Source organism: Rhinolophus hipposideros, assembly GCF_964194185.1.
Source record: "Rhinolophus hipposideros genome assembly, chromosome: 8".
In the NCBI taxonomy this organism is placed as follows: Eukaryota; Metazoa; Chordata; class Mammalia; order Chiroptera; family Rhinolophidae; genus Rhinolophus; species Rhinolophus hipposideros.
In genome coordinates this window covers 72,242,973-72,257,555 of record NC_138054.1, presented here as the reverse complement: position 1 = coordinate 72,257,555, position 14,583 = coordinate 72,242,973, and the positions used below count along the sequence as shown (strand labels likewise).

The 14,583-nt window shown below is 50.7% G+C and overlaps 1 protein-coding gene across 1 annotated transcript in view; it reads right to left on the bottom strand.

Moving 5' to 3' along the window:
* Nucleotides 1–11,914, bottom strand: part of CSMD2 (CUB and Sushi multiple domains 2) — a 579,318-nt gene extending 567,404 nt beyond the window's left edge. Inside the window, 1 exon segment of the mRNA XM_081055778.1 lies at nucleotides 11,629–11,914. Within this exon segment, the coding sequence (XP_080911904.1) occupies nucleotides 11,629–11,815 (187 nt within the window). The 5' untranslated portion in view covers nucleotides 11,816–11,914.
* Between the last annotated feature and the right edge of the window lie 2,669 nt (nucleotides 11,915–14,583).

Here is a 14,583-nt window from a genome sequence, read left to right as displayed (position 1 = left end):
AGGCCAAATCTGAATCTGATTGGCCTAGTGAGGTCTGCTGACCCCACGCAACTCCCCCAATGACGGAGCCACTTTCTGGAAACAGCCAGCGCTGCCCACATTGCACTTTTAAAATCCAAGGCCCCCAGGGAGGCGGTGACTGGCCTCGTGTGCTCTGAAACTTTTGCTGAGTAGCTCCAGCTTATTTTATGAAAATGGAAATGAAAAAGAAAAAAGAAAAAAAACTAGGGTAGCAATACTTATACCAGACAAAATAGACTTTTAAACAAAGGCTTAACAAGAGACAAAGAAGGACCCAGTGATCCCACTTCTGGGTATTTATCCAAAGAAACCAAAAACACTACTTCAAGGGGACTCGTGCCTCCATATGTTCATTGCAGCTTTGTTTACAATGGCCAAGATGTGGAGGCAGCCTGGGTGTCTGTTGATGGAAGAATGGATAAAGAGGAGGTGTTATATATATATATATATGGAATATTGCTCAGCCATGGAAGGGAATGGGTTTTTGCCATCTGCAATGGCATGGATGGCCCTGGAAGGTACTGTGCTGAGTGGAGCGTCAGACAGAGACAGACAGATACAATGGGATTTCGCTTATGTATGAAATCTAAAGAACAACAACAACAAAAAAGAACAGAAACAAACTCATAGATACAGAAATCATTTTGATGGTTGTCCGATCGGAGGGGTTTGGGGGTATGGGAGAGAAAAAGGGGAAGGGATTATGAAGTACAAACTGGTTGCTACAAAGTAGTTATGGGGATATAGGGCATAGCATAAGAAATATAGTCAATAAGATTGTAATAACTGTGGTGTCACATGGGTACTAGATTTGTTGGGATGATAGATGGGAGGGGGTTGGAGGCAGGATGGAAAAAGTGAAGGCATTAGAAAGTACAATTTGGTAGTTACAAAATAGTCATGGGGATGTAAAGTACAGCATAGGGAATATAGTCAATAATATGGTAATAGCTATGTATAGGGCCAGGTACTAGATTAGTCGGGGATTGCATCTTAAACTAGATAAATGTCTAACCACTATGCTGTACACCTAAAATTAATATAAAATAATATTGAATTTTAACTATAATTGAAAAATAAAAAGGGGAGGAAAGGTGAAGGACCTGTCTAAGAGGTCCCAATTTCCAGGTATAAAACAAATAAGTCATGGGGATGTAATGTACAGCATGGGGAATGTAGTCAATAATATGGTGACAGCATAGTATGGTGTCAGATGGTTGCTGGACTTATCATGGTGATCACTTCTTTAGACATATAAATGTTGAAAAATTATGGTGTACCCCTGAAACTAATATAATATTGTATGTTAGCTATATTCTTAATTAAAAAATGAATAAAATAAACAAAATAAAATAAAATAAAAATAGGCAAAGACCATGAACAGACAATTTACAAAAAACAGAAGTTCAAACAACTGCAAGCATACAAGATATTCACAGTTACTAGTAATCAGAGAACTGTATATGAAAACAATGAGATGGCACTGCAAACTTGTCAGAATGGGAAAAATTAGAAAGGCAGATAATACTAGGTATTGGTGATGACATAGGGAGACAGAAACTCCTATGCACTCCTGGGGGAAATGTACCCTGGCACAGCTGTTCCAGAAAACATTATGGCAGAACACAGAAAATTAACATATTAACTCAGGGATCCAATTCCTCCATTTGTATGGCCCAGAGTTACTCTCACACAGGGTCCCAAGAGAGCATGTACAAGACGTTCTTCAGAACTTCATATGTGGCCAGGAAGTGTTGCCGACAAGCCAGAGGTCTATCCGCAGGGGAATGGACATATAGAATGTGATGGGTGCACCACACATAATGCAATGCAGCAATTAGAAACCATGGATTAGACACACACAAGGCGCAGGGCTAGATATTTAAAATATAATGGTGAGTAAATAACAGTAAGAAACTGGATAAAATATGTAGATCACAATCAATTATGTGAATTAAAAGTACACATGCACACAAAACAACCTCCCATGTTTTATAAGAATCCATGCATATTTCAAGACATGTATCAAATAGATCAGAGTGGGTACTGACACCTTACAATTGGGGATGATGGGAAGAAACAATTTAAAATAAAACAAGAGAGGAGCCTGGCATAGACGGATGATCATAAAGTGCCGTGGTCTAAGGGTAGGATTAATTCAATGTTATGCACCTAAGCTCAGGAAAGAAAAAAAAAAAAAAAAAGAAAAAGAAAAAACACCCAAATGTGTCATCCACATGACTCAGGGAAATTATCCTTGTAACATTTTCCTCTGTCTAAGTTTCCTGAAACAAAATGTCATAGGAGATGTGAGGCTCAGTGGTCCTTGAACGTGGGGAATGTTCATCTTGCTAAAGTTAAAAGGCTTCCATGGAGGTCTTGTCCCGGATGGAGGTGTTAATGAAAGTGAATCCTAAGCAGTCACCTCTCCCAAACTGAACCCTGGGGTGGGTGGCAGATGTCTGATGGGCTGTGGATGGGAATCACTTGTGTCCTCCCTTTCCAGTTGTCAGGAGCAGCCACACAGGCCACTGGAGAGTAAGAACGGTTCAGGGTCAGGAAGTTCAGCAAGTCCGCTCTCCTTCACCCACCACTTCTGTGCCCTGAAGGCCAGGCAGGTTCATGCAGAGATAGCGAGTTTCGCATTCCTGGAAAGCCAAGCCCGCCTGCTCACTGGGGCAGGATCTTGCATTGCATGAGGCTTAGACAAGTGACCTATTCTAGTATCTCTGGATCATTTTTGTTTTGTTGAATAAAGAGGTTTCAAGCCCAGCATTACACAGACATGGTGGGTATTCTTATCCCCACTTTACAGGAAAAGAAATGGAGGCCCAGGAAGATGAAATAATTCTCTCATGTCACATGGCCTACAGAGGCACCACCAAAGCAGGAAGACTAGTTTCCTGACTGTCAGGCCACATTTCAAGATATAAATCAAATGTATCAAAATATCTTCCTCCAAGCCATGGAGCCGCCGTGGGTCAGCCCGTCTGAGGCTGCCCAAATGACAAGGGCCAGGAGGGCAGGGCCACACAGGTCCCTGGGAGGAGGGGATGCCATCTGAGGTGGCTGTTTCCATTGACCTTGCACCTTCTTATTGCCAAATAACGTGCCAGAAGCCCACACACATCATCACTAAGCCTCACCCAATTTCTGAGCTTCTCTGCATCCTTGACCCCCATTCCTGAACCGGTGATGAAAGAAGCAGTGAGGGTCCGTAGGTGGCAAGTGAGACTCAGGCTGGGGTGGGGCAGAGTCAGGCAGCAGCACGTAGGCAAACCACCCGAGGCCTGAGTCGACTCCACCACGCTTGCTCATCTCAGAATGGGCCATCAATCATCCGTACAACATGCCTGCGCATTCTCTGATAATACACTTGTATCTCAAATGGTCTAAATTTCAAAGTCTCCGCTTTCTTCCTTCAAAGTTACAACCGTCACACACGCTTACTTTCATTCAATAAATACGTGTAGCTACTTAATAGGGACCTTATTCTATTTCCTATTTGAAAACCTAGATGGACACATAATTTTTTTTTGAGGTATCTGGATTATAATTACACTTAATTGAGTATAAATTAGACGTTGGCAGGGAGGAAGGCTATTTCTGCCGCAATGTGAGCCCTTATTTTCTGCTCTGGACCACACGGGAGATTCTCAAATAAATTTCTAAGAGTTATCTTGATGCTCTCAGTAATTTAACTATACATACATTATTTTTAGCACCATAACAGTTCCTTATAATGATGATTATCAAGGAGAGGACTAACAATTGATCTTACAGATCAATTCAGTAAAATTTTCTGGCAATCCAGAAACAAATAGATAGAAAGTAAAAGGCAATTTCCAGCGGTGAGATGCCCCAAAAGAGGAGGGCCACAGAGCTGAACCCCTACACCTCCCAAGCCTTGGCTTTCTGTGGGTACAGTCACCCCACTAACTTTAAGGTGGACACAGAGTCCTTCTCTGACGGGCTTGACATGGGCTGCACTGGGACTCCTGGAATGTGCCTGGCATGTTTTTCTCTGATAGTGTTTGTGTTGGTGGCCACACAGGACTCCCAATTTCTCCCTGAAGAATGACCCCGTAGAGCAGGACAGTGGAGCCTCCAGCATTTTAGGATCCATGCCAGCGTGGAAGCATGGGATAATGGGAACTTTCTATCCATCGGAGATTTCGCCATTCGGGTAAAAAAGAAACTGAGTTCTGGGGAGTAAGATGAAGACGCTACAATAAGTAAGTCATTTCTGGTGCCCTCTTCATTTCCCATTTTCTCAAAGGGCCCACTCAGTTGGCTATGTAACCCCACCACATCTCCCAGTATCCCATCTCAATTCACCCAACTCAAGCCCCCCCAGTACATTCTGATTCACCTCCATCTCACCCCATTCCACATTACACACTTGCCTCTAGTCCACCATATCCCAACTGTTCCATTCCACCGCACTCTATCCCATCCCATCCCAATCCATTCTAACCCATTCCTACACCATCCACCCCATCCTATCCCACTCAAACCCCTGAATGTTCTAAATCCAACCCTCTCAATCCCACCCCAAACCATACTATACTCCACCCTATTCCATTCCATTCCACCACTCATCTCAATCTATCTCAACTCATCCTACCTGTCCCATCCCAATCCACTCTTGATCCTATGCCACGCAATCCTTCTGACTTGATCTCAGTCCATCTCAAATTATCCTATTTCTCCAATCCCGCTCCATCATCTTCTATTACATTCCCTCCCCTCTCATCCCCTGCTTGGCCAAAGTTCTCATTTGTGATTTATAGAGGGACACAACCATTCTTCGTGTTACATGGAGCCACATGAGAAAGACAAAGGGTCTCACCCTCTCCCAAAGATCTATGGGCTAAATGTGTATTTGGGTAGGAGATACAGAATCTCCTCTTTAAAGTGGGGTTATGAAAAGGTAGTCCTGGGAGGTTGAGTGCTCAAGTGCCCAGAAGCAAAATAAACATGATTTTCCTTTGTTTCTCTTAACTTACAAGAGCCAGGAAAAATCTCTAAGAACCACACCATCATTTTCAATGTGAGAAACCCCCACAATGCATGGCCATCCTTTGCTTTCTGTGGGTCCAAGGGAGAGCCAAGTTCTATTCGAGGCCAGTGAAGCCTGAGATAGCGTCTCTGAAATAATTCTCCATTTGCAGATTCATCCAGATGTCCCGCAGTTATTGTGGGAAATCTCTGCAGCTGGCAGAGAGGGGATGGTTGGGAGGTCATATCCCACTCAAGCGCCGAAACTCAGAGGGCACTGCCAGTGGCATTCTCCAACCTCTAGAGGGAGACCGAGGGTCCTCCCCTTCTGCCGCTCTAGGAAGAGAAGAGGTAACATGCATGAGCTGATGGGTTGGGGGAGTTGGCCAGGATCTAAGGGATGTCCTTTCAGTGGGAGAAGCAAAGAGGAAACACTCTTGCTGATGCGTATAGTGGCACCTTAGAGTGGCACAGGGTTAGAACTGTTTCTCTTGTAATTCCCGGAGGCTAATGCAGAAAGTAGACAGTAGTAGCAACAGAAGTAGTAGAGGTAGCATCTAACATACACGATGCTAACAATGGGTCTGCACTGTGACAAATACTTTCCACGAATTAAGAGGATGGGCCCTAGGGTCAGGTGACCCTCAGGTTCAATCCTGCCTCCTTCACCTATTTTCTCTATAACCTTAGCCAAATTGCTTCATTTCTGACCCTCAGTCCCTTCAAATCTATGACAGTGGTTGGACTGTTGTGCAAATTGAATAGCACGGTCCATAAAGCATTAGCCAACACTCAGTAAAGGAGAGCTGTTATTCATAGTATGCAGAAGGGACTACCTCCCACTTGGGGGTGACCCCTTACCTCTTCCTACTCCTCCAAACCCCCTGTCTTGAGAATGTCCAATGGGGCAGTCTGAGGGAAAGGGCACCTGGGGTTCCAGAGAACCTGCCTCTGGTCTTCTCAACAGGCGTTTATTGAGTGTCTGCTGTGCTGTGGTCTGGGCTGCACTGCCCTGCCTGACTTTACAGACCTTTAGGGAATAAAGACGGACATCACCTCATTAAACAAGACATTCCAATGTGTCCTGATGATTTTATAGCAGGGGGACTTGGGGAGTCCACAGCAGAGTTCAGTCTAGGTGGGTGTTTGGGACCAGAAGCAAACCAAGGATGACTTTGCAGTCACCTCCTCCCCACCCACCCCAGGAGCTGAGGTGGAGATGGATAGATCATGGCTGCTTGAGGAGTCGGAAGGTTGGGATCCAGGCTTCAAGTGCTAAAAGCAACACAGCAGAACTGATAAGGGGTGGCCCAGTGGGAAGAGCAGGGCAGAGGCTGGCAGCCCAGGCAGGAGGATTCCAGGGGTTTCATGCCAGCTGGATGGGTCCCCTGAGAAGTCAGAGAACAGTTTTGAGTAAGGGATTTGGAGTCAGGAGGACTAGGTTCAAACCCTGGCTGGGCCACTGACTTGTTGCGTAGGGAAGTTCTGGACCCTCTCTGAACCTATTTCTCCATGAATACAATGGGGATCATCTATCACCCGCCTCACCGGGTTGCTGCGAGGTTTGAGTTAATACATGCAAGTGCTTGGGACAGGGCCAACACATGGTGAGGAATCAATGAACATCAGCTATTAGTGTTACTCCCCTACGCACCCAGACAGCTTTCTGAGCACAGTGGCTAGGGGAGGACATGGTGAGGGCACACAGATTTCCTGGCTGAGTACTTTGTCCTCAGTGTTCCTTGTTCAACCCCAGCTTCCACTTACTTAGGGCACCTTCAATGAGGTAGGTATGTGCTGGGCCTACTGATTCTCTGATGTCTAATCCTCTCCACAACACAGGAAGGACTTGTCCCTTTTGCAGGTGGGGAACCTGAGCCTTGGAGAGAGGTCTGACTACCAGATAGTTCTCCAACAAGGAACACCGGGCTCTGCTGAGCAATCAGATTTCCTCAATTTGCTGGCATAATCATGATGATGAAACAGGGGCAGGTCAGACACATGAGTCAAGGTGGCACTGCCAAACCTACCTGCTGGACCATTCTAGACAAACCCAAACCTTGCAGTGTCCAAGACCCCACAATCTGGTTCTCCAGTCCCCTTGCCACATGCTTCTAGCCTCAGCTGAAACAAAGCCACCTACTCACCAGCCCAAGACATGGTCAACATTGGCTGCTATAGTCAACTTATTCTTTTTAAACCATAAACCCATAGCTCAATTGTGAATGGAAATTCAAATCCATACATTGGTGCCTGAGGAATTAAATGCCTTTTCTTGGTGGGGAAGCGGGTTTGTATGCTAAGGGCTTGTTGTTACATTGCTTCTAGACTATAAGGAGCTATCTCTCAATCTGGAACATTTAGGTCTGGGGAGAAGGCAACTGGAGATCAGGTGTCCTTTTCACCTCTGGCTTCTTTAACCCCTGAGACTCTTGATTTAGCTTTATCAAGTCCCTATCAATTCTCCAAGAGGACAAAAAATGTTTAATCATCAGCTGATTCAACAACAATCTATCAGACACCAATTCTATACCAGGCTCTGAGCTGGTGCTGAAGATACAAGAGAAATAAAGCACAGTCCATGCCTTCAGGAAGCTCATAGTTCAATACAGGGGGAGCAGATAAACACATGCTTTGAATACAATTCAATTAGTACTACAATCAAACACTGAGTATGGTCAGTGCACCAGCCTACAAGAGGCCTCTGAAAACAAGCACTTACAGAATAAGCAAAGCAGGGAGAATTTTTTTCTTTTTACATAATTTAGTATTTGATTTTTTTTAAAAAGCAACAATGTAGGTAGGGTGGGGAAAAATCAGAACTTTGTCAGAATTTCTTATAGTTTAAGAATGTTTTTATTTTGAATTACTTATTCAAGGGATGGAGGCATTTCAGCCTTTTCAATGCTCAGAGCCTCTGAATCCAGAAAAAGCAGCTACATTTCAGAACAACAGAGTATGAAACTGACAGAACTTGATGACCACCTGATAAAGAAGGAGTTGAGGATGATATTAAGGTTTCTGAGCTAGGTAAGTGGGAGGCTGTGGGACCACCAGCCTACATAGGGAATACTGGAGGCCCAGAAGAGGAGCTAATGAGTTTGCTTTGGAAAGGAAACATCTAGGTGAAGATGTCCGAGAGTCAGCCAGATATATGGGCTGTCTAGACCCAGAGTTTGCATAGACAACAAAGCCTAATATGTCTAATAGACATAGATCCGGAGAAGCATCTTGGCAGGAGATCTGTCTGGAAGCTTCAGAGTGTGGTCATGGAAGAGATGGACCTAGATGAGCTCACTCAGGCAGTGGTGAAAGGAAAGGGAAAAGCACAAGAATGGAAAACTGCAGGAAACCATACTTACAAGAGGGAGGAGATCAGTGCTACTATAGAGACTGGGAAAGGACAGCCAGGAGATAGGAGAAAAACCAGCAAAGCAGTGTCCCAGAAGTTCAAGGAAGAGAAATGTTAAAACCCCAAATATTCAAAATCACAGAGAGATAAAGGAAGATAAAGACAGAGAAAGGCAGAAAGGGGGGGGGGGGAGGAAGAAAGGAAGGAAAGGAAGGAAAAAGAAGGGAAGGGAAGGAAAAGGAAGGGAAGGGAAGGGAAGGGAAGGGAAGGGAAGGGAAGGGAAGGGAAGGGAAGGGAAGGGAAGGGAAGGGAAGGGAAGGAAAAGGAAGAGAAGGGAAAGAAAGCCACAGAAAGAAAGATTTGGCAATTAGGGTGGTCATCAGTGATCTTTCATAGAGAGTTCCAGTTCTGGGGACAGAAGGCAGACTGTAAGGAGTGAATGTTAACAGAGAAAGTGAGCTGAAGACCTCTTTGAAGAGAGCTGACTTGTAAAAGAGAAAAAGAGATGGGATGGTGTCGTGCAGGAGACCCTGCTCGCTGTGCCATTTGTCCTGCGGGGCATCCGGCGGGGTCTCTGGTCCTGCTCCCCACATAAGAACGCAGGACACGGTAAGGCCAAAAAGGAACACCCACGGAGCCATAAGTAGGGGAGTCATATCACTATATTCTCGCCGGCGGCATCCGCCTCTCTACAATCCATTCTTGCTAGCCCCCATCTTCTCTGCTAGCATAGCCACGGCAGTTATATTAGTGGCCAATGGCTCACTGGTTACAGCTGACGGCCAACTAGCCACAGCTGATGGCCATCCAATCACAGCTGATGGCCATTTACTACCTGAGCCAGCACCTTTCTATGTGAGGCCGAGAGCCTGGAAACTGCTTTCTGGGGTTCTGTCCCCACAGATGGTAACTAAAAGTTCAATAGGGCCAAGAAGTCGGGTTAGCTTGTTTCATGTTAAACAGTCAAGCTGTTTATAGGCCAAGAGGAAGCTTGAGAGAGAATGACTGACTGACAGTGGCCAGAGGAGGTACTGATGGGAGGTCTCCAAGGAGGCTGGTGCAGGGGGAGCAGGGCACAGATGGAAGGGGTCGAGTACAGGTGGGTGAGGAGGTTACTCTTTTTCAAATCCTTATATTCATTTTATCCAGTCATCACTGGGCCAAGGGAGATAGTTCAGTCCTGAGCGTCTTTTAAAGTCAACAGTGTGAAGAGAATACAAAATGAATGTGCTTCCTCCTCGAATGTGCCAAATCTTGCAATTATCTGTCACCAAGTCCATTTCGAAATCTTTGTTGCTTGCAAGGCCAGACAGCACATCTAAATGTGGGAAAGGTTTAAGAAGAAATGCAATGGAAGCACTGGAAGCCAGAGAGCAAGCACCGCTCCCCCAAATCATTCACCAACACCACCCTAACTTCTCCACTGACCAAAAAGCTGCTGGCAGATGGACGTCCACAAAGCAGTATTCTAGCAGCGCCCAGCAGTGAGCAAGCCCGGGGGATAAGCCATGGGGACTGGGACAAATCGAGCCAGAAAAATAGTTCGATCACATCAGGGGCCATCTCAGACCTGCTAAGCCAGAGCAGGGGCCACACCTGGACTGACTAACGGTCGAGAGGCCTGAGAGCCAGTAGCACGGGTCCCCCCACCGCCCGTGTAGCAAGTCTGGATGACCAGCGGCGTCGATGTGAACAGCATAGCCACCCAGTAGGGGTGGGTGTACGCGAGGCCGGAGCTCCTAGGCGAGCGCACCGTGGGCGCCCCTCTCTGGGTGTCCGCCGCTATGACTCCTAGAGGACCCGAGAAAGTCCAATCAGTCAAGTAGGGACGGGAGAACTGGACAGGCTCGGGGCGCCCTCCCTGACCAGCAACCCTAGCACTCCCGGCTAAGGAGTCGGCGACACGGTTTGCGGGGGGACCCACCCACAAGATCTGGAGCCCAGAGGGGGCCGGAGAGCTCGCCAGGGAAGGGGCGCACTTTCCAAGAAGGGAGCAGTGGGATTCTGGTGTAGCCAAGGCGAAGCCTTCAGAGGTTCAATCGGTGGTTTTAAAAACAAAACAACAAAAAAATCCAACACGGCTCCAGCCCGGAGGTGCCCTGAGTCCCGGCCTGGGCAGCAGGTGTTACGGGTGTCAAACTCCGGGCTAAATAAAATTTGTGGGCATCGCCCGTTGGACCCGTCCCCACCCGGTCACACGGAACTTTCTAGGCTGTGGCTAGAGCTGAACCTCAGAGGAGTACAAGGGATAAAATCGGAAGGCACCAGTCCAAGCCAGTGGTCCCCACTGGGGACTGGGTTCTCTCAAAGGGCCGCGTGCCTCCCCAGTTCCGCGAGCTGCAGCCAGACGTCCGCGAAGTTCCGGGACTCGCCGCACCCGCCAGCTCTGCCGCCCTCCCGGGCTCGGTCACCGGGAGCAGGTCCCGCAGCCCGCGCTGCTGCTGCCGCAGCCCAGGCGCTGGGCTGCAGCAGGGCGCGGGAAAGGGCACTTTGGCGCGGAGTGGGAACCGAGGGGAATGTGGCGGCGCGGAGCCTGGCGGCGACACTCCCTCCCCCGCCCCCGGGCACAACCCGCTCCCCCGCCTCCCCGTCGCTCAGCACCCCCCAGCCCCCACCTGAGTCCTCTGGCAAAGCTTGCTCGGGACCCCCACCCTGGGCCCGCGCCCACCAGATCCCCTTCCAAGCCCAGAGCCCTGAGGGAGGGGGACTCTTGGGGAAGGGGATGGCGGCCGCAGTCTCCGGGCGGCTCCAGCGGGGACGCGGGCTTCAGTCGCGAGAAAATGGGCGGGGGCAGGGCAGGGCAGACCCTGCAGACTAGGAAATGGGGAGCGGGGCGCCGTTCCTCTCCAGGCCCCAGGACCGATGTGCCCATCAGAATGGGGAGGAAGGGGAAGGGCTCCAGGAAAGTTTATCGGGGAAAAGCCTGGCACCTTGGGGGCTGGGAGGCTGGAGAAACTGAAGCCAAGGTCCAGGTGCCCTGCAACGCCGGGCAGGGATGTCTGTCTCCCAGACCCCCACGCCAGTCGGATGCGGCCAAGTTGCGGCTGGGGTTGTGGGCAGCACTGAGGGTGAGGGTGAGGGTGGAGGTGAGGACACGGTTGGGGCGAAGGGGAGGCGGGAGATGAGCTTGAGGGTGGGCAACTGGGGGAGGGGGTGGAAGGTTAAGGGGGAGGAAGAGGAAAGGGACAGGGACCGAGTTGGGGCTCGGGTGGGGCGCGCGGAGGCCGCCGGCCCCCAGGCGCGGCCGGACTTACCCGCGGCGGCCGAGGCACTGAGCAGCCCCCAGCCCAGCAGCAGCAGCAGCGGCGGCGGCGTTGGCGGCGGCGGGCGGCCCCAGCGGCTCCCCGCGCCCGGCACGAGCGCCGGAATCCCGGCTTCGCTGCGAGCCCTCCCCGCGGGGCAGCCGCAGCGCCCCTGCTCCGGTTCCCGCGAGCGCGGCATGGCGCGGCCGGCAGCGCCGAGGGAGAGGCTCCGCTCGCCGCCGAGGAGAAAGGAGGTCAGGAGAGCTCTGGAGCTTTTTTCTGGTCGGAAAAAATCCCAGTACGCGGGAGCCCTGAGCTTCTGCGGCTGGAATGAACCAAGTGTCCGCCCGGCCGGGGAGAGGCGCGCTGCGCTCTCGGAAATGACTCGCTCCAATCCCGCTTCGCGGGGTTCGCGCCGGGGGGTGGGGGGTGAATTATCCCCGGATTAATCACTCCAGAGCCGCTTCTCCGCCGCTCCAAACGCTGGGGGTGGAGGCGCAGCAAAGAAAAAAAATATTGGGAGGTGGGTGTTCCTCTTCAGCGCCACCTCCACCTCCACATAAACCACAAATTACATCTAAAGGGTTGTTTATTCCTGTTTGTTTTACAATTGACCGGTTTATTTTAAGTTCAGTTCTCTCGTTTCCATTTATAAAATCACCCATTAATACACCCCCCCCCATACACATACAGTGATACAGGCACACGCACTCACACACAGGCGGTGCGCGCCCGCACACACAGACACACACGTCTCTTCCACGTTTGGAAACTGGAATCCAGTCTGGGAAAAGGTAACCAAAGAAGGACGCGGATCCCCAAGTCACGGCTGGGTGGTGGCTTTGAACTTGAAATCTGGGACTGGGGGCGATGGAGCCCCGTCCGCAGCCTCGTACCCATCCCAAAAGATGGGCGTGTGTGCGTAGACCCAGGGTTGAGAATTGGAGGGTGGGTGGGGTGGGGGACCCGTTCCTTTGGCTCCGAACTGTCCTACCCCTACCAAGACAAGATCTCAGGATGGAAGAAGTGCATGTGTGCTCTGGGGTGAGGGGGTGGGGGCGGGTGAGGTTGTTGAAGGACGTGCAAGAGTTACTTGTACAATTTATCCTCAAAATTAAATAACCAGAGCTTGTTTCTTACCCTCACCCTCCCAACCTTGGCCCCAAACCAGGCGAGTTTCTCCCAATGGCGTGAGCCGGTCTCTACCTCTTTTCGCGTCGCGGCTGCCGCCAGGCCCCAAGGGCTCAGCGTCGGTCCCCACCCCATCCCCCACCCCTACTCGGTCGCCGTCTCTGTCTCGTCTCCTTTAGGCTCCTCCGTCAGTCACGACGGCTCCCTCGCTGTCGACGCCGAACTCTCGGCGAGAGGAAAGAGACGCTGTTGGGGGCGGGGGACAGAGTCTAGAGGGACTCGGAGGGACAAGGCCCGGGGAGGAGCCCCCCACCCGCACTGGCGCGCCCAGCGCAAAGGCATTAGCCGATGAGCACCCCATCACCTTTGCCACAGACACCCTAGAGCGGCTACGCTCTGGACTTAGGGGTTTGGCCAAGCCGGGGCTCCGGAGTTTGTGAGCCCAGGGGGCAGGGGCCTGGGGATATCCCGGCAAGAGCGAGGAGAGGGCTATGGAGTTGCCCATTCCGGGTGAGGAGTGTGGCGCGGCAGGGCCATTGCCAAGATCTCCTGGCTTCCTTGATGCCTTTCTCCCTCCTCCACCCCAAGTTGTTCCGGTGGCCCTGCGTGAGCTCACCCCACAACTGGGGACCCAGTCCGGTGGCCCCTGGGCCCGCAAGCTGTCTCAGAATCGCCGGCCCCATTCCCACCCACAACACACTTGCTTTCTGGCCCCTCCCGACGCCGCCTCGCTGAGTGCCAAGAACCAACCGCAGCAGCCAGAGCTCCAGTGTGAAAGGCCTGCTTTATGTCCCTGGGGCAGCGGGGAGGGGGCTTGTCGCTTCCCATTGTCCAGGCCCAGCTCCCAAAGTGAGGGCTCAGCCAGCCACACTGGCCGAGGACCTAGCAGCCCTGAAGAGGAGGGAGAGGTGGAGGGACTGGCTGTGAGTGGGTAGTGAGTGGGTGGTGGATTTGGTGGGGAGGGGCTGTTGGTAGGATCTTCCCTGGGGTGGGTCCCCAGGTTCCCAAGCTTGGGCCCTCCCTTGTGTCCTGCAGTCCAGGTCCTCCTCCAGAGAAAGGAGATGACAGAGATGCCCAGCCCTCCCCTGCAGCCCACAGCTGGGCATAAGAGAGTCTGGGCTGCTCTATAATTCTGGGGCTCCAGGCCAGTGGACTTCCCCCACCACCTTCTCAGCGTCAGAACTTTGCTCTGTGGCTATAACCAGCAGCTGATGTTTACCTCGGAAAAACTCCCTGGCAAAAGGAACATTTGTCATTTTTCTCCCTGGGAGCTGTGGAAGGCAGGGGTACCCTTCGTATCCCTATAACGGACCCAATTACTCACTTCCCCCACCATTTCTCCTTCTCTGATCTATTTGGGTCCACATACCTTTACTGGGGCCTCCTGGGCTCTGGGCCCTGTGCCAGCCTCTGCTGTGGGCAATGCAGAGATGCAGGGTATGGTCTGGCTTGGGAGGATGTGGGGCAGAAATGGAAACCCCCACACAACCCATACAGTCAGGCACTGAACATCACCATGACAGAAGGGGCATGTTACAGAGACATATCAAGCCAGTAAGATTTCCCTGGACTCGGGGGTCGGCGGGCTAACTGAAGGAGGGGAGTAAGATTTGGGCTGAACCCTGAGGCCTAGGTAGAGACTTTGACAAGGTGAAGATTGATTTATTTCTTGAGGATCATGACATGCTGGACACTGTGCTAGGTCATGAATACACCCCCAAGTGATCAGTCCCTGGCTGGATGAGGCAGGAGATAAATAAATATATCAAGTTACTAACCAAGAATGCTAGGAAGGAACAGTTAATGGGGCTGTGAGAAAGAATGGGGCGGGGAGGT